At 39.1% G+C, this 20344-nt stretch overlaps 1 protein-coding gene across 1 annotated transcript; it reads right to left on the bottom strand.

Moving 5' to 3' along the window:
- Nucleotides 1–1959: 1959 nt before the first annotated feature.
- On the bottom strand, nucleotides 1960–16107 carry ELOVL4 (ELOVL fatty acid elongase 4). Its single transcript, XM_008063334.2, has 6 exons — nucleotides 15956–16107; nucleotides 12831–13018; nucleotides 11281–11361; nucleotides 7926–8097; nucleotides 5949–6076; nucleotides 1960–3187 (listed from the first exon to the last, which is right to left on the bottom strand). Exons 1-6 carry the CDS (start codon nucleotides 16092–16094, stop codon nucleotides 2912–2914), a joined length of 984 nt encoding a protein of 327 aa, XP_008061525.1. The 5' UTR covers nucleotides 16095–16107; the 3' UTR covers nucleotides 1960–2911.
- Nucleotides 16108–20344: the final 4237 nt, after the last annotated feature.

Consider the following 20344-nt stretch of genomic DNA (forward strand, 5'->3'; position numbering starts at 1 on the left):
AGCTTTTTCTCAGTGGGGACAGTGAGACTAGCTAGCTGAGACGAAGGCCACAACAAGGAAGGAACTTAGGGTAAACGGCTCAGAGTTGTGGTGAATTCAATTCAAAAGCTCTGCCTCCAGTCGATATATAGTGCTTGACTTGTATGATCAGATGGCTAACACAGCAAAAATCACTGCTACCTCTGGGTTTTGGTTCTTGTTTATAGAGGAACTGAGTTGCATGTAAATTACAAGTACATGGAAATAGCCTGTAAATTAAAATATTCCTAGTCAACTAAAAACACTAGTCTGCAAATTAAAATATTCCTAGTCAACTCAAAACACTAGCCTGTAAATTACAGTATTCCTAGTCAACTAAAAACACTGCTACATTCCACGTTAGGAAATATAAATAATTCAGGGTAAGCTATTTTTGCATGCCTAGAGAGTGTGTGAAACAAAAAAGAGAAAGGATGAAATAATTAACGGTGTTAAAACCAAAACCAGTCATCAGTCCATGTTTGTCAGCAAAACAAAGTCTAGAATAGAGAAAGAAGAAAGAGCCACAGTCATCGATTATATTGGAAACCCATCGCAGGTATTCCCTCTGTAAATACTTAATAAATTCCCTGTTTTCTGTAAGAAGATGTTACTTCAGTTAGTGACAAAGTTTCACCAAAAAGGAGACACAGTCTTTATTGATCAATTCTTAGATACAAGTCGTGCAACGTACCTGTGATGATAGGGAAATTATGAAAACTACCAGAAAAGCTTCATAATATCCTAAAATCATCTTTGATAAGGAAACTTATGGTAAGGGCTAAATGATTTAAATATAAGTATACAAGAGTATCCCCTTTTATGTAAGAATAATTTAGAAGAAAATGGTATGTTTTATGCCTAAATACAAAAGCTCTCCCAAAAACGACTAATTTTTAAAGTAAAAATATGCTACCATAAAAAATAAGCTTTAGACTAGAAACTTAGACATCCAAGTTCTAGTTTGATTTCTTCTCTACATAAGGAATGGACAGCAGAAAAGAATTTGGAATATTAACAACTAAATCAAATCAACAAACATCTAGCAGACCATTTACATCATAATAAACTTGTTAACAACAACAAAAAAAACATTTTCCCACAGCAGTAGTATATTTATTGTGCTGAAATCAGGTAGCAGGAAATGAATAGCTCTTGGGAACCAGTACAGAATGTTTGCAAAGACTTACAAATCTCTAGTCATGACACACTGAGCAGCAAAAACAAAGGTGCCGAACCCTCTTAGACCAAACTCCTGTATGATTTGCAAATTTTCTGTAATTCTCATGACTGCATGCCTTTGGGGAAGAAGTATATCATTTTAAAACGCACAATAAATATTTTAGGGTTGAAAAAATATTCTGAAATAGTTGGTACAAACAGCATACATCCTACACATGCAGTTTTGACATGCTGAGATACTTAGAAATAGTCATGCTTTTTTGGTCACGTTTTCTGTTTCTATAATGATCCCTGCACAATGACCTCCAACAAATTACCCTGTGTTAAAACATGGTGCAGGTTCTCTTTCTTTAGTCCCGGTAGTTCCTTTATATTACATGAAATATTTCCTTTGTAAATTGCAAATCTGATTTTATAGTTCTGACTACTCTTTCATTTGTGTTTTGACAATTAAAACCTTGCAACATCAAGCACTGAGTTTAACGATCCTTAGCACCAAGGAGTCAAGAATATTGCACCAAAGTGGACTTACACTTCATATCCAGTTAATAAATAAGATCTTGCAACTCAGTCACAAGGAAAGTGTCACTCCGAAATTAAGCACATTGAAAGAGAAGGATAGTTTCACAGAAATGTTTTGTGTATGCTATTTGTAAAACAACAACAACAACAAAAAAAAACACACAAAACAAAAACAAAAACAAAGAAACAGACCAGTGGATTTGAAAGTTAATATTAAAATTTACATTAGAGGACTCCTTGATTTTTAAATTAAAATTTATTTAATTTTAAATGTTCTTTCCAACAGAAGAGGTAGGTATATTTCCACATACGAAAAATCAGTAACAGCCGCAAATCAAAACAAGGGAAGCCTGATAAAAAATCAACATACTCTCTGCTAACAGCACATAAATGTAACTATCTTCAGATGTTACTGACAAAGACGTGAGTTGTTTCATGTTTCGATCAGACAACAATCTTAATTCTTCTGCTAGTAATAGAGGAGTATTCAAAGGCTGCCTTTCTGCCACAAAAAGTGTTGTTTCCCCCCAGTGATTTGTGCCTCCGGTCATGGTGACCTTTGAATCACCAGGCAGGATTTCACTGTCATTCTTTCTTATTTTCACCAACACCATCATCGAACCTCTAAGATTCTACAGAGATCAGCAGATTTCTTAAAAATTTAATTACGACCAAAAGGGTATTATTTTCTCACTTAGAGGTGGAGAGATCTGACCGGTTCCGGTCAGCAGATGCGTTCAAACATGCCAATTTAAATGGACCCACATCTCCAGCTTTGGACAAGAAAATGAAAGGTAACTGACTGCAGTCAGTAAGTACGTCAGCAATTTATCAAAAAGAAAATTCATATAGACTACGTCTCTGCGATCGTCTAAAGTCAGACTGGAGAACAGGTGGGTGGCAAAATTCACGAAAAGTCTCATCCTTCAGACAATTACGTCACATCCTGACTGCTTTGGTCTGGACAACGTCAAGGCTAATGTTTAAAAATGTTTAAAATAAAAACTTCATAAATAAACCGTCTGGGCATGGTACGTAACACTTTGCTCAGTCTAAAGGTTGCTAGCACATAGAGCACGTTAGTTTTGTCTCCCCACCCCGAGCCCTCCTTTGCTTCCTGTTTTCCCTGAAATTGTGTATGACATGGGAGTTTCCTCACTGCTAACGACAGTTAAGGCCCAGTTCCAATTTACTCTCCTTTTGCTTTGCCATTTTTCTGCTTTTTTCCGTTTTCTATCACCAGCTGCTTCTCAGATGCGCTCACACCGTTGGCTGAGATGCCATTCGTGGCTGTTTTGCCGGTTTTCACTTTCTTGGGCTCTTTGTACGTCCGCACGTAGAAGTTGAGGAAGAGGAAGATGAAGCTGATGGCATAGGCGATGAGAGCCCAGTGCATCCACTTGGGGAAGGGACAGTCGGTGTACAGGGACAGGGCTGTGTGTCCAATGGTGACATGGAATTGGACCTGCAATCAAAAACAGCACGTGAGATGGTTACTCTGCACGGTAAGCAACATGCAGGGACATCAGAGTCCTCTCCACACCCATCATGGGCCCGGATTTTGCCACGCTGTTCAAAGTGGATTGCTCCCTGGGTCCCCACAGCTCATGGCCCAAACGCCACCTTCCCAGCCAGGGCTTCCTGGCACCTTCCACGGGCCCTCTCGATCCCACTAACCAAAGGGGTCGTTTGTACTGTGATTCTTTTAAAAAGAAGAATGATCACTATCTGAAAACACCATCTGTATTTTTGACCTCTTTACTGTCCTTCGACTAGAATACAACCCCGGGAGGCAGGGCCTGGTCTCACTCATTGATGATTTCCAAGTCCCTGGCCCAGCATCAGCATTCAATGAGTATTTATTGAGTGATGCTAGCTGATGAGTATGATTTGATGGCCTGCAAGAGTAAAAAGTAGTGTGGCTTCTTCAATTTTGTTTCCTCCCATGTTTTAAACTGACTTCTTCCAACCAAAGTGTCAGCAAGCAGGTACCTATACTTTTTTAAATGAAGTTATCAAAATGGCTTATTGGTTTCTTACAGATACTACATAGGTAAATTTGCATTTAAACACTATCCTTTAAAAACGACTGTTTTGACAAAATTGAGTAGAAGATCAAGTGTGACGGCTCATCGCTATAATGCCCAGCACCTTGGGAGGCCGAGGTAGTGGGACTGCTTGAACCCAGGAGTTTGAGACCAGCCTGGGCAACATTGCCAGACCTTGTCTCTACAAAGAATAAATACAAAATTTAGCTGGGTGTGGTGGCACATGCCTGTAGTACCAGCTACTTGGGAGGTGGGGGCAGGAGGACTGCTTGAGCCCAGGAAGTCGAGGCTGCAGTGAGTGGTAACTGCACTCCAGCCTGAGTGACAGAGTGAGACCCTGACTCAAAAAATAAAGGAAAATGAAAGTAACAGAAAAAAGAGAATAAATGCAAGAAGAATCACTTTCAACTTTAAGAATCTTTAAAAGGAGAAAAAGCAAAAGTGAGATGCCTAAAATGAATAAACTCTGACGTATCAACAAATAAATGGTTCAAGATGTAAGAATTATGAATTATACAATGTTAACAAGGGTTAACTTTTTACGCGACGAACTTACATGACTAACTTGTGAGAACTTTGGGCTTAGGATATAAACTTAACACCCTGTTTGGAATGAGCAATTGTACTTTTTCTTTTGAGGATAGCATTAAAGTAATACATTATTGATTAAAACAATCAATATTAACAGTCATTTTAAATTTTAATAACATAATTTATGCAATTTAAGCCAGAAGTTTATATCACATTAAACTACTTTTACAATCTTCCATGGCAAAAACCCAAATTTTGAGAACTTTGGTTTCACAATGGTTTTGGGAACCTGCATCACCAAAAAAGGGTGTGTATAAAGGTGTGACTGAGCATGCCTCGCTCAACCGCCGGTAAAATATGTATAAATAATTCACATGATTCTGATCACCTCTTCATTTTCTTGGGATCATTTACAACTTACTGGGAGAAATAAGTTACATAAGCTATAGAAACAGCTTCTGCACAAAAACTGGAAGGAACCTCCTATAGGATTTTGATTACAAATGAGTCCTTCACACCCAGCATTCTCCAAAAGTTGTGTTTCCTGTTTGGCTAGCCAGCTGTTTGGCAACTTGGAGCAGAGATGGAGAATATTTTCAAATGTGATTCCACTGATAAAACCATACACAGGCTATAATTAAAGCAGATCATCATAAATTCCAAAGCTTGGAGAGGAACTACCAGGTTGGTTTGGGATTTGCAGTGTGATTACAGGTTAGCACCTCACTATGAATGAATGTCACATTGACACATGCAACCAGATGCTATAAGAAGTCATACTCAGATTAATTATGTGCAGAAAGCTTTAAAAGTCGCCTTTCAAAATGCCTGGCTCTGCTCTTAGGATGGTGTTTTAGAGCGGTGGTCTCCAACCTTTTTTTGTATCAGAGACCAGTTTCATGGAAGACAGTATTTCCATGGACTGGGGTCGGGGGATATATGCAGTCGAACCTCACTGCTAACGTTAATCTGCATTTGCAGCCGCTCCCAAGAGCGAGCATCACCCCCTCACCTGCTCACTCTTGCTGTGTGGCCCAGATCCTCAGAGGCTATGGAAGCTGGGGACCCTGGAAGTTGGCCCGAAGTTGGGGACCGCTGTTTTGGAGATTTACCAGGAGTTCTCTGGTCCTTATTCCCTTCCCTCACCCCACCCCTTCCTTGCCTTCTCTGCCTTCTCTTCTATATTATATTACAAATACATGAGATCTGTCAACAAAGACTGAAAAACAGAATTAAAAAAAGAAAATTGATGGAAGGAAAGGATTGAAGCAATAAAATTTTTAAGTTAGAAAAAATCACCCAAGGGAAAAAAAGTATCATTTTTCTAGTCACCCATGAATCTACATGCTTTTGATGAATCTATGTTTCGATCTTTCATCATGCTTTCCACAAATCTTTGTGACAAATGTTTCCTCTGCTCTGTGTAGTGCTCTGTCCAGTCTCTTGAGGACATTATAAAAGAAGTGGTTGTGACCAGTAAGTCTACGAACAGGCAGGTGAAAACGAAGCCGTTTCAACTGATTATTACTAGAAGATAGTTAAGTGTGTATCAGGAACCTGTCTAAAATGACTTGGCACTTCACAATTAGTAAAATTCAAACGCATTCAGTATTCCACCAAAAGAAACTTCAGAGGCATTTAACTTACCAGCTGCAACATGGTGAGGTATCGTTTCCACCAGAGATACTTCTGAATCCACGGGCCGAAGGCTGTCAGTCCATAGTATGAGTACATAATCACGTGGATAAAGGAATTCATCTGGGCTCCGAAAAATGCTTTAGAGAAACAAGAGGTAATTGCAAGACACGAAATGTTATTAGGCAGTAAACCACTGAGGTATAAAATAAATGAATCCATGTTATTTTCTAACATTTACTCTTGAGTACTGGTTAGGAATACGTTGTATAAAGTAGTGCTAATGAAAAAGCTCAATATTTTTAAAGTTTAGATCTGCATTTTTACCATATAAACAAAATGTGTTGAAAGAACTTTCAAAGGGGTAGTTTTCAAATGGGGTGTTCCAGTGAGCTTACATAGGCTTTACTACAGAACAACTGTTAATGGCACATTTAATTCTACTACTCTTGGGGCAAAAGGTTATAGTACATATAATATGCATATCTACAACAAAATAGAACTGCTTTCTTAGGTTTCTAAATAGTTTTAAATATGACAGCATTACACATATTGGAGAATCCATTAAGTATATGTACATCTACAGAGATATTCCAGTCAGTCTAAACCAATACCATTCTTTCTTTTCAGAACATTATTTAAGTCAAAGTATAAATGCAACAATAATGAACTTGGTCATGATGTGTTTTAAGGGGTAAATTCAGATTGATTGACTTCTTTTTAAAGCTACAGAGACCGACTGTATTATTTTAAATTGGGCCCCCAATCAAAATTTGTAAGTTGCTGACTGCCGTCACGTGACAGTGGAAAGCAGCAAGGCGAACTGGACGACAACAACTCGCGCCCCGTCCCCATCGGAGGAATGGTCTGTTTCAGCGCAACGGTGTGAATCATCTTTAATCTATAGGCACTGAGAAGACAACCCTGGAGGAGAATCTTGGCCCAACTGTAAATTCAGTTCCTCCTCTTTTTTTTTTAAGACTAGAAAAGAAAGTTTATTCGGAAAGTGGACCAGAGAAAGAGAGGGTGGATCCACTTCTCCAAGACCAGAGAGGGGGCCAGAGGCTTAAGGAAAGTGTGGTCCAGATCCTCTTAACATTAACAAAGCTAAATAAAATTTCCTCCGAATATGAACCAACAAGGTCATTTAAGGCCTATACGGGTTGAGTATCCCTTGTCCAAAATGCTTAGGACCAGAAGTGGTCCAGATCTGGGATGCTTTCAGATTCTGGAACATTCACATAAGGAGGCATCTTGGGGAAAAGGCTGAAGCCTAATCCCAAAACTCACTGATGTTTTATACACATGGCCCGAGGCAATCTTATAAGATTTAAACATAGCTTTTGGTATGAAACCAAGTTTGTGTACACTGAGCCATCTGAAAGCGAAGATGCCCTGAGCTCAGTCATCCACGTGGACGATCTACAGTTGCTTGGCATCACCATCACGCTGTGTGCAGAAAAAACATCACAGCTGAAGGGGACTGGAGGGTCTTTGTTCCCTTGGAGAAGTGAATAAACTGGGTGCTGAGCACCTGTGTTTTGACTGCGACTCATCTTATGAGGTCAGGTGTGGAATTTTCCACTTGTGGCGTCTTGCGGGGCTCAGAAAGTTTCAGATTTTGGAGCATCTCAGATTTCAGATTTGGGGGTTTGGACTGAAAATGGCATCCTCAGATTGAGGGGTTGTGTCTCGGTATCCTTTGGCTCAGAACTACTGGAACTGTCCTCCATCAAAATATTATTTCCTACATTTAGGCTTGGTTTACGCTCATGCCTGGAGCAAATCTTTAAGTAGTGAAGCAGTCACAGGAAAAAAAGCTAAAGTTTTACTTTCTTCAGATTTTTAAAAAGTGAAATGAACAGGAAATGATCACCCATGAAGGCAAGTTAAATGACAGACCAAGTCAAATTCCCAGGTTCCCATTCCTTTCCACCCACCACACGTATACAATTTAACACATGCAGATCTATCCCTGAAAATGCTCACCTTGTCCTCCTGCGACCCACTTAATTCCAATCCACCACAATGTGAACATTGTACAGTGATGATATACATGAAGGAAAGAAACTTGATTGTTCTTCTTCCTCAGGATAAAAAACACTGTGTCCAAATACTCAACCCCTTTAGATACAAAGTACCACCACAGAGCAGCGGCTATCTGTAAAAAGAAAGGAAAGGCATGTTATCAGCACAAAATGGCATTCTTGTATGGGTTTCTACTCACTGTAAGTCAGTCCAAAATAATCTTCACAGCAGAAAATGTACAAGGCATGGAATCATCTATGGCTAAGTAGGCCTGAAACCTGAGCATTTATCCATGGGGGAAAAAATGAGTCCAAAGCTGTAGCTATACAGTAATAATAATTCAGAGGACGTTTTCAGCCTGTCATATGGGTGGATGTCACACACTGTCAAACTGCTGAACAGAGAGCTGGAAACACATTCACATTGCTATGCTTTTCAATCTGGTACAGGCACTGAGATGTCTACCTTGTAAAATATTTCAGTTGTTCACGCTTAGCCTAAATTATGCCTCAGAAAAACTGGCAAATAAACGTATGCAGCTACTGGTCTCTGTAAGCGTCTGAGTACCTGTCTGTCTGTCTGTCTCTCTCTCTCTCACTTTAACATGTGCATTAAGTAAGGATCCAATCACAGCAGTTTGTATTAGGTAGCAGAATATTTAAAACAATACGTTGGAAAGAATAAACAAAAACCAAATATTCCCCAGGTCACAAATATAATCCTGCTTACATAAATAAGTCTTTTCTTTTCCTGGGCTTTAATTAAGACACCAGATGGTGCAGAAAGATTACATTACATGCAGAGATTAAGGATCCAGTGAGAGGTGACCTCTGTATATGTTTTCAAATGTTTTCCAATAATCCTCTATAGCAGTAGCCAAAACTATTTAATGTCAAGCATTTTCTGTGACAAGCATCCTATGTAAAAATAACATAAACCTTTGTGTGTTAGGGCCTTGACAGTGTTGGGTATCTCAGAGTTGAAAGATCCCTTCCTCATGTTACACCTGTATCTGGTGGGTGGCATGGGTTTTTGTTCGGTTGGTTTTTTGCCTCTGAGAAACAAAATTACAATTTTAAAGTTTGAGGAAAGAGAAAGGTCATATAAATAATAAAGTCTCGTAGCTACAAATGGATAATTATCTGCTGAATTTGCTTGAGTAATACTGCTGAAAATGACCAAAAAAAAAAAAGCTGGTTGAAAATAACCTTGAAATAGTTATCTAATCACAGCAGAACTATAGTTAATATTCACTATTATATTAGTTTAAAAATAAAGTAACTATCACCATTTTATTTTATTTTATTTCATTTCTTTTTAATTGGAGTCTCACTCTGTCACCCAGACTGGAGTGCAGTGGTCGCTCCCGACCACCGCAGCCTCGACCTGCTGGGCTCCGGCGATCCTTCCACCTCAGCCTTCCAAGTAGCTGGAACTACAGGTGCGCGCTGCCACGCCCGGCTTATATTTTGATTTACTGTAGGGATGAGGTCTCGCCAAGTTGCCCAGGTGGGTCTCAAACCCACGGGCTCAGGCAATCCACTCACCTCAGCCTCCCAAGGCGCGGGATTACAGGCTGAGCCACCAAGCCCGGCACTATCACCATTTTAAAATAAATAACTCTCTAAAGGGAAAGAGACCATGTGTTTCCTCCAAGTGGGCCTCTAAATTTGCCACGATTCACATATAATAATAAACAGTTCTGTTTCCTTTGAAAAGGTATCTCTTTTTTTCTCTTTTAATTTTTATTTTGAAATTGTGGGGTACAATTCAGGGTTAGGTATACAAATGTTCATTGTGCAGGTACCCTTATTGATGAGGTGTGTCTTAAAGATACCTTTTCAATAGGCAACACCAAAGTGAAAACTAATAGTTCCTGGCTACATCAACAGGGAATACAAAAATGAGTCTCTGGGTAAAACAGTCACACTACGGCATCCACTATCAGAGAGGAGGTGAGAACAGGAGGGAGACTTCAAAGGAACTCTGCTGCAAATCTCAGGCTCTTTCTCCTCCTAGATTCCAGTCCTAATCACAGCTACTTTTTTAAAGACTTGAAAGTTCATGCATGTCAAGAGGGTTGGTTTGCCATGACCAGAGTGGTGTTTTTGAAACTTTATCCTAAAAATACTAACAGTTTCCTCATCCAAGGGGTTTTTCTAAGAACATTGCTAGAAGAAAGCAAATCAAACATTTCTTGCCCCTCTCCAAAGCAAGAAGTCAATTCTCAACTGAAGAGATTCTCTGGCAACATGGTGATCAGAAGAAATTTTTTCCTGACCAACAAATCTAAAGAAAGTAGTTGACCCCAGTCTCTCCCAGAAATATTGCAGTTTTTATTAATTCTGTCTTTAGTCATTTGTCTACATGACGCCAGTCGGCCTCCTCACCCTCAAGAGAATTTCAGCTCCACCGAGGCAGGAATCTCACCGTCTTTTCACCTACCTAGTGTTCCTCGTGGTATCAGCATACAATAGAAGCTCAACACTTGTTCATTTAATGAACAAAACTAACATGACAACCAACGGGGTGATTTTTTATCAGTCCGTAAGTCTTCCCATAGGGAAATGGAGACATGGACATAAAATGGTAAGTATATTCGAGAAATCTGGTCTTGGGTCTTGATGAGAACTGGCATTCATGTTCCCCAACCCCCAAGCCAGAAAGCTATTTTTCTCAAGGGAAGCCAATCCATATCCTGTTATTATTACATATAACATAAAACATATAAGAAAGATATGTTTTATGTTATATGTAATTTTTAATACGAACCACAGTGTTTAAGAGGAGTTCAATAGAATAATAGCATAAGATAATTTGCTGTTTCTTTCACCTGAGTTAAATGTTAATCGCCTACTAATGAAGGTGATTAGAAAATAAAGTACGATAACATTATATTACCAGTGTTTATTTTATGAAAATATAATAAAAACTGAGTTTATACCTATACAAATTGCGCTATGCCTAATTTGCTAACATCTGCTTTTCCTCAGACTTTCTTAACAAATAATTTGATTCTCTTTAGGAGTTTCTATTCTTGACCGAAAACAACAACAAAAAGTATAAAATAATATCTGTTTTTTAATAAGCTGCATTCTAGAAATCCCATTCATATCAACTCATATCACCAAATAAAAGAACTTACTAGAGGTACAAAAACAAATTTTAAATGATATACTTTTAAAGAAAAGCATAGCTTTACTGACTCACAACAATCCAGTACAATCTCACGACCGTATTAAAGAACATTTTCACAGACTAGGGTCTATAAAATTAAGCCATTTTTACTGAATAGCAGTATTTTTAATGTACTTACCCTGACTTCATTAACATTATTAGAATAATCCACACTCTGGCAAATATAGCTATATCCTGCATTGTATGATCCCATGAATAACTAGGAAAAAAGTAACAACATTTGGAGTAAAGTTTTAGTAGAACAGCATTAAAAACACTAAATGCAATGTGTAACTTTTTAAAATAGGTTAAAAGCAATATTTCATCTTTTAAAAATTTCAAATTTGCTAAACATTTATTGTATTGGAGTTTCTAAAAGTTATTGAGTACTAACTTGTTCTATGACCTAAATCTACATTTAAAATCACATGTAACTTCTAGACTGAGACATCACCTCTATCTACCTCAAAATATTAAAAGAAATTTGTATTGCCATGACTCAGATCTAAGACTTGTCCTGCCTTAACTGGTTTCTATTTTTGACTGAGAGTGGTCATAGTTTATAACTAACAAATTAGATGCAAGTATCCAAATAAATCAAAGTAGTTATGAAGTTATATTCTGTAGGCTAGGCTGTCAATTAAAGAAAGTTGTTTTTTTTTTAAGAGTTAGTGTTTACTTTCCTAGTATCACTAATCAGTTCCCTGTGATCATGCAGAATTCTAACACATCTCGTAGGAAACAGATTCCTTACACGTCCACAACTTAAAAAATGGCTCGTCAAACTAGCATTTAGGATTTCCTTTCAAAATGTCAGGGAGAATTTGCTGGTGCCCAGAAAGTATACAATGATTAGTGGCAACAGTTGTATAGTAGGTAACTCATTTTAATTCCAGTCCAAAATACAATGACATTACCCAACAGGATTTAACTTGAAATCGGTATTCACATCTATATATTTTGATCAGTTACCAAACTTGAAACTGCTGAATGAGAATTACGAATAAACAGTTGCTGCCGTTTACTGAGTGCTTAATAGGTGCCAAACACTACACAAAAATGATCTCACTTAACTCTGATGAGAACCTAGAAGGTTGGTATTTTCCTCATTTTACAAATGGGGAAAAGCAGGTGAAGAACAGTTAAGTAACTTTTTTTTTTTTTGAGTCTGAGTCTCACTCTGTCACCCAGGCCAAAAGGCAGTGGCATGCTCACAGTCACCTGCTGGGTTCAGGTGATCCTTCCATCTCAGTCTTCCAAGTAGCTGGAACCGCAGGCATGCACCAACATGCCCAGCTAGTTTTTTTTATTTATGGTAGCGACAAGGTCCTGCCAAGTTGCCCAGGCTGCTCTTGAACCCCTGGACTCAGGCAATCCTCTTTGCCCAAAGTGCTGGGATTACAGGTATGAGCCACTGTGCCCGGCTTAGATAACTTTGAATGCCAGAAAAATGAACAAGGGTTATTTTAGAATCCATTCTGTCTGATTCGAAATCTATTTTAAGCAACTGCCCCAAATCTTATGTTTTACATCTTTGTTCTCTTCGAGTGAAAAATGTCAAAAATTTACCATTAGAGTGGCTCACAGTTATCTTGGGGTGCAATAGTGCAATGATGGTTTTACACATTCTCATTTTTTACTTTCCAACAAGCCTGGAGAATTCGTCTAGCGTGAGCTTAAGAGACCTACCTCTCTGAAGATGAAAAGGTTAAGCAAAACCATCCCGAAATTATAGGCGATGAGCACCAGGCGCATCTGAAAAGGTTCTCGGTCCTTCATCCACTTAGGACCCAGCCACACAAACAGGAGATAGAGAGTGCTTATGCTTAGTGTAGGCCATGGAGACTGCATCAGAGGCCAGTTTTCCACACGCTTGTCTGTAGAGAGAACAAAGCACCGTGACACTCGCTGAACCATAAACACTGTAAAAAGCAGACTCTTTAGGAATCGAAATGCTTCGACTCCACTTCCTACTTTGACCAAACACACATCACTGCCCTTTCAAGTCTCAACAAAAACACGTGATAGAAAAACCAAAGAAACAACACCGACACCTGTAAGTAGCTTCTGAAAATCCAGTTTCACTTCTTACATTCCACATGATGTTTTACAAAGACAAGAAATGCAACTCACCAAAAATAGAGGAGGTAAGCTTGGAATGAAAAGTTAATGAAAAACTTCACGGGCAGAAAACAAGTATCTAAGGAAACACTTGTCTTCCATATATGATCTGTGACATTGATCAGCACAGTTTGGAAGCTGTTCCTCTAGACACCCAAAAGCAGGTAAGAGCTAGACTCAAGAGGTGTGTGGGGATATCTCTAGCCACTGACGACGAGAGGACAACTATACTTGAGACACTAACGTTCATTATAATTCTACAATTTATTTAAATGGCCATCATACCCAAGACATTTTTTTCTAACTGCTTTTTTGGGCACAGGGTCTCATTCTGTCACTCAGGTTGGAGTGCACTGGCATGGTTCCAGCTCACCACAACCTTGACCTCCTGGGTTCAGGCGATCCTTCTGCCTCAGTCTCCTGAGTAGCTGGGACTACAGGTGCATGCATCACCGTGCATGACCATTTTTTTTTTTAAAGCTTTTTCACTGATAGCATACATCTGTTTTATTCCCCATGAAGACCCAATGTGTGCTTTTCTCTAAAGCCAGAAATCAATTTACATATGTGTAACTAAACATTATATTACTTAAGATGAATTGTCTGTAATATTCAAATATGCAACCAAGCATCAATTTTATAATAGAGCGTTGCCACAAGTAAAACATTTCTAAGAGCGTCATGATAATGAAACACAGATGGCATTGACAAAAATTCATTTTTTAACACATTATAAAAAGATACTGATATTAACGCTTCTACTTCTAGGAGCTAAACAACATTGAAAGGTTGCAAAGCTAATGTGTAGTTTCTTCTTGGCAATGCAAAACGTTTTTAAATTCTATTTTGAGGAAAATAATGCATTTGTTGTCTTCTGGGTTTGTTGTTGTTGTTGTTTGTTGTTGTTTTCTTAGCTGGGGTGTCATTCTCGCCCAGGTGGAGAACAGGGGCCTGAATCAGGGCTCACTGCAGCCTCACTCCTGGGCTCAGGTGATCCTTCCCTGTAGCCTCAAGGAGCTGGGACTACAGTTGTGCGTCACCATGCTCGGCTTATTTTTCTTTTTTACTTTTTGTAGAGACAAGGTCTCACTATGTTGCCTAGGCTGGTCTTGGAACTCCTGGGCTCAAGCAATCTTCCCACTTCAGCCTCCCAAAGGGCTGGGGTTACAGACGTGAGCCACCGAGCCCGGTCAAAAGTAATATACTTTTTAAATAGTAAAAGAAAATACAAGCTCCTAGAACCAGCTTAAATTAATTTAACTTAATTGCTGATTATAATAACCTCTTCTTTAAACTGTCATTTTCACTAAAGCTATATATGCACAATGGTTTTTGTATTTGATAACTAGGTATACTAAAAGATACAAAATACTTTTAAGTATTTCAAAAAACCAACTTAATCTGTTTCTAGATACTGCTGATAGAAAATAAGACACAAGACATAAAACACAACAACACAACAGCCGAATAATTTCCAAAGATAAGAAGTGACATAATAACTATAGTTTCAGTGAAATCAGAGTAGTTAAAAAGGTGCAAAAATGACTTGACAGGAAAAGACATAGGCAAACAAGAAAAACAGATTTTATTTCCTCGTTCACAAGGGAGGTCTACTATTCAGACATTATGATTGGATCACTCAAATCAAACACATTCCAGAGTTAAAAATAAACTAAAACATTTGAATGACAGCAGAGATGGCAAACGTCTCACAAGGAGGAAGGAAGTGACTTAAAAGATAGCTTGACTGACTTTTGTTAAAGGCACTGTGTAGTGTGGTCTTATAAGTGATTGTTCACTTTTCTTTGATGACATTTTATCCTATGCTCATCACCCTTCTATGACCACATCTTTCTATGCCAAAAGTCCCCTATAAAATATGGGGTGCTCCTTATATAGAGAAATGTTTTCATTTTTCTATGTAAGAGAAAACGATTTAGACAAACTCCCTGAAGTCCAAAGCCCTGTTCTAGGCCTAAGAGGAGTCGCTGTGGTATCCTATTCGCCACCAAGTGTAAGACCGAGACTGTTTTCCCTGAGACTGATACAAAGAGCAGAAGTACTCTGTAAATGGGATAATCTACGCAAAAAAGGAAGAAAAATGAATTCATCTGTGAGCATTTTATGTCTAACATCAGAGACTATTTCTCATCCTTCCCAGGTACAGAATTCCTATTGACTTCAAGAACATTCTAAGCAGCGAGTAGGAAAAAATTAGAGAAATAGAAAAATTAGAGAAATTAAGAGTGAATGAAAACGTACGTTCTTTTTGATGTACAATGTGGTACACTGTATCTTTCTCTCATTCAACAGAAAAATTGAAAGACGGGCCTACCCAAAGGCAGAGGGAAAGAGATACTTAGTAAGACTCTGAAGAACTTCAAATATCAAACAGTCATGGAGGCCAGTAAAAGAATAACAAGGTACAGGAAAATGAGAAATCACACAAATCAGAAAAAGCACACGCGATTCCCTCAGTAAACAGATTGGTTGAGTTCGAACACTGGCTCTGCCTCTGTGTGTAGGACCCGAGGGGCACAATCTCTCCTCATCTGCTTCATCTAGAAACCCAGAAGGGGAGTAAACTAGATAGATTCATGCTCCTCCGACTTTGGTTTTGCTTTTTAAAAATTGTCATCTAACTACCCTTTCCCAAATGGGGAATGCTTCAGCTTAATGAGAAAAAGAACGACCTGGTGGAGGGGGCGGGGAGGAGAAGGCATAGTCAAAATGCAGGTCTTGACACGGTGGGTCTGACATGTGGACCGTCTCCCAGAAGACCATACATCTTCTCGGAAGCTCCCACTGATGCCACGCCATTTGCCATTCCATGAGCCACTCTCTTTGAGCTAGTGCGAAACCAGATGATTCCTTGGAATTTTAGCTTCTGAAAACTGTCACCTTTGAAAGTAATTATTAGGAGGAAGAAGAGATTAAAGTCGAAGAAAACAGAATCAAATTTTTTTTAACTGGACAGGGACCCACTCTGCACAACCAAAGCACCCACACGTGTTTCTGTTCCACCGCTGCACTCATCACACCCCTGACCTTCCCAGAAGACAGGCCTTCTTTCACTCTTACAATGCAAGGCCTATCAAGGTCCCTAAAAGTGGACTTGATGAATAGATAAAGAGTAGGTGATTTTTTTCATATTCCTTCACTCTCTATCCTTTCTGCCAAACCCAACAGTACTTTCATTGACACTCAAGCTTTCCTCCGTGTCCAGGAACTCTTTCCCACAGCTCTTCCCAGATCTCCTCTACGTTGACACAACTCCAACCTCAAGTCAACAGCCCTTCAATCCAGTACTTAGTTACGTGAGTGAGCTATAGAGCTCAATGTCCTTTGCTCCGTTGCTTACTCCAGGGGAAAAAGGCAATGCCCTCCATTCTTTGCCCAACAGTGCAAGCCATGCGTTAATTCAGCAACCACACAACAAACTCTTGGCTGCAGCCTATAAAAGGTCACATTTCACACCTCATCCTTCTCCAATTAGTCCTTCCGTTCACAGGGTCAGAGACCTCTCAAAAATTCAATCTTCTACTGTGAGTAAGGAAGTGGTAGTAATTGTCAGCACTTAAACCAAGTACAGTAACACCCATCTTAATGCTTCCTCCATGTTTTTCTATTTTATTACACAAGTTATATGTATTTTTCTGTATTTATTTGCACTCGTATTTCCTTTAGTGCTTCTTGGCAAGATTCAAATGTCCTCTACTTCTTTTATATGTTTCCTTTTCCACCGAAAAGAAAGATGGCATGTATCCCAACAGTGTCACAGAGGGATAGGAAGAACCGCCATTACTAACAGGCCCCAAAAAGTCTTGAACCAAAAACATGTTTAGGAGCTAAAACAGTAAAGGAACAATCACGAATACTGATGCTTTGTGTATTTTATGTAAACTCTGAATATATTAAAATAAATGCTCCATATTTTCATGAACTCAAACATGCAAATACATATATTTAAAGGTAAATTAAATCCTCTAATTCATTTGTCTTACTGTACAATGAATCCAAATGCAGATTATACATAGGAGAATGACAGAAGATATATTTCCACAATGTTGTCAATAGTCTAACACCACACAGTTACCGGTGGAATTCCAAGCCATGAATTTATTAGAAAAAAGAAACATTGCTGAAACCCTACCTCTCTGTACCACTAAAGTCAAATTCTGTCACCAGATGGCACAAAGATTCAAATGTGTTTTATGCAGCATTCTTGGGAAATTCTCTCTTTGGAAAGTTTTTTTAGAGGAAGGGAATCAAAAACAGCACAAATATATCCACTCATCGATCTGTTTACCAAACTGCCTTACTTTTGCATTTTACACTTTTAATATGCTTATTAACACAATGTTTATGCCTTCATGCCTTAATGATTTTGCTCTTAGGTTGAGCCTATTCATTAACCATTTTCAGCCTTCCATGTTGCCATGTAAAACTTCATCTAAGCTACACCTGTGAAGTCTTAGATTTAGAAGAGAACTCTTTATCTGAAAAGTCAGACTCAGAGAGGTCGAGCGACAAGCAGGTCAGGCAAAAGCCCTGTGCATCCCAACAGCTGTTCTGGTGCTACAACTAGGACTGCTCCATCACCCTTCACTGAGGGAGAGCGTTTCCCAGTTTTCTTCTAACTGATGGGTACAAACGTTGGATTTTAAGATTGTTCTTTCTAGGGAAAGAAAATAAGGCAGACTTCTGACAGCTCCCTCAGCAGAAAGACACTGACTCCCCTCATCAACAAGGGCACCTGCATCATTTGCATGCTTAGCCCTGAATTGTACCCCCACACCTTTAACATTAAAGACTTTGAAAAAAAAGAACTACTCTGACGAACCAAGTCTCACACTTCACCAGGTTCTGTGCCTGGCACACCTGGGCCAGGGTCATGACCGCTTCTGAAGCCATGACCGAGTGAGGGACGGACCAGAGATATCTGCCCAAGTATAACAACTCCCATCCTACTATTTCCTCCACATTTTTCTATTTTATGACTCAAGTTATGTGTATTTTTCTGTATTCATTTGCACTCATATTTCCTTTAGTGCTTCTGGCAAGATCCAAATGTCCTATACTTCTTTTATATGTGTCCTTTCCCACCGAAAAGAAAGATGGAGTGTATCCCAACAGTGTCACAAAGGGATAGGAAGATCTTCCCAATCTAGAACGTCCTGTGTCCTGAACACGGATCCTCAAGTCAGACTCACCAGCATGAGAAGACTCATGTTCCAGCTGAACAAACCCAAGAAGTTATTTGTCTTCCTGGCCTTGCAGGAGGGCTGCCATGAGGGAGAATTGGTGTGCAGTGTCTGACACAGAGGAAGCGCTCAATAAATGTTGCCATGGTCGTTTTTATCGAAAATGATCAAAGGAGTTAACTAACAGGCCCCAAAAAGTCTTGAACCAAAAACATGTTTGGGGACTAAAACAGTAAAGGAACAATCACGAATACTGATGCTTTGTGTATTTTATGTAAACTCTGAATATATTAAAATAAATGCTCCATATTTTCATAACGACTGTACCTAAAACACCCTCAGACATTGCACTCATCACACTGCAAGGCAGTTTTATTTTCATGTCTACTCTTCCTCTAGCAGATAATGAGCCTGAGAGATTGGGAATCAAGTAACCTGGCCAAAATCACTTAGAGCCCTCACCAAATACCAAGAGAACTTACGAGAAATCAGATTTATTCTCTGTTTTTAAAAAGCAGAATCAGGACCAATGAGAAGTTATAGGAAAGCAAATTTCACCTAAATTCGGAAAATTTCTAACCACTGGGTACGAAGAAGGAGGTGTCTCCTTTTATAATGGCTCCCCTATCCTATTTTTAAACTAAATTTAAGCAAATCTAAAGCCAGATATCATAGCAAATCAAGCTCAAGAGTAAAACCCTTTATTTTAATAATGAGGATTTCTAAAACACATTGCCTTAACCCTTCCAGATTCTTAAGGGTTAACTCTTTTTCAGGAAACAGTTTCTAATCAAAATATTTTAAGACTGATCCATAAAACTTATGCAAGGTGGGACTGCTTTGCTTACAAACATTAATTTGGGCAGCAGTCACATAGTTTTATCTAGATTAAAAGGCCACATAATAGTTACACAGCTCACAAACTGTTCACAAAAACAAGTCAATTTTACTAGATGTAGATTACACCTTTATTTTTTAAATGGGGACCATTTTTTAATAGATGCTGGCTTTTTCAGAAGCCATCTGAAACGGGGATTCCCTTGAACACCCTTCTACCAACAGCCTTGTATTCCTAATCTGATTTATATCTTAAGACCACATAGCACAGTGGAATAGACAGAACAGACTTTGAAGCCAGACACTCTATTCCTTCAGAGCTGAGTGATTTTGGACAGGTTACTTGGTCCCAATCTCTCAGGCTCATTATCTGCTAGAGGAAGAGGGGACATGAAAATAAAATTGCTATGCAGTGTGATGACTGCAATATCTGAGGGTGTCTTAAGTTCAGTTGTTACGACAGGAAGGGGGACAAGACAGGCATCAAAAGCAGAGATTTGAACTTTCTTTAAATAAGGGTCATTTGCCAAGAAGACAGGTCTTTTTTCAGGGGGCAGAATTAGAGAGATCTGCAAAGGTTCCTCTTAGTGCAATGACGAGAGATATGCAAATGAAAATGTATGACTACTCTGCAAGAGCTGAATAAATACATAGCCCAGAACCAAGAAAGACAACCACCTATTCTGGAAACTAAGCAGGCCTGATCTACAAAGGAAGAGGGCAGGAAATGACTGCACAGATCTCTGGGGGGGGTCTTACAAACTCTGCTGAGGAGATACTGGATGGGTTTGGGCTTTTAAAGGAGCATGGTGGAGACAGTGGGTGGGGAGTGAACTGAAGAGGGAAGGGTTATACATCAAGAGGCAGGGAAACCAGTTGGATCGGTGGTTCTCAAACGCTTGTCTGTTGCTAGACTGCCCACATAAGAATCGCGTGCTTGCTAAAACACAGACTCCCAGACCTCACCCAAGATCTACGGAATCAAAATCTCTGCAGGTAGGGCTGGGTGCCATGATCTCAGAGCTCCTCTGGCAACTGACA

This window comes from Carlito syrichta, unplaced genomic scaffold (genome assembly GCF_000164805.1).
Source record: "Carlito syrichta isolate Samal-C Ts95f unplaced genomic scaffold, Tarsius_syrichta-2.0.1 Scaffold306754, whole genome shotgun sequence".
NCBI lineage: Eukaryota > Metazoa > Chordata > Mammalia > Primates > Tarsiidae > Carlito > Carlito syrichta.

Bases quoted from the DNA above. Each gene is read 5' to 3' on its own strand.
- ELOVL4 (XM_008063334.2), bottom strand. From the start codon at position 16,094: ATGGAATGGCAAATGGCGTGGCATCAGTGGGAGCTTCCGAGAAGATGT. The intron at 13,019-15,955 runs GTCGTTCTTTTT...TTCTCTCTACAG, and splicing joins CTCCCCGCCCCCTCCACCAG to ACAAGCGTGTGGAAAACTGG. The intron at 3,188-5,948 runs GTAAGTTAAATG...TTTTGATTGCAG, and splicing joins ACCTCACCATGTTGCAGCTG to GTCCAATTCCATGTCACCAT.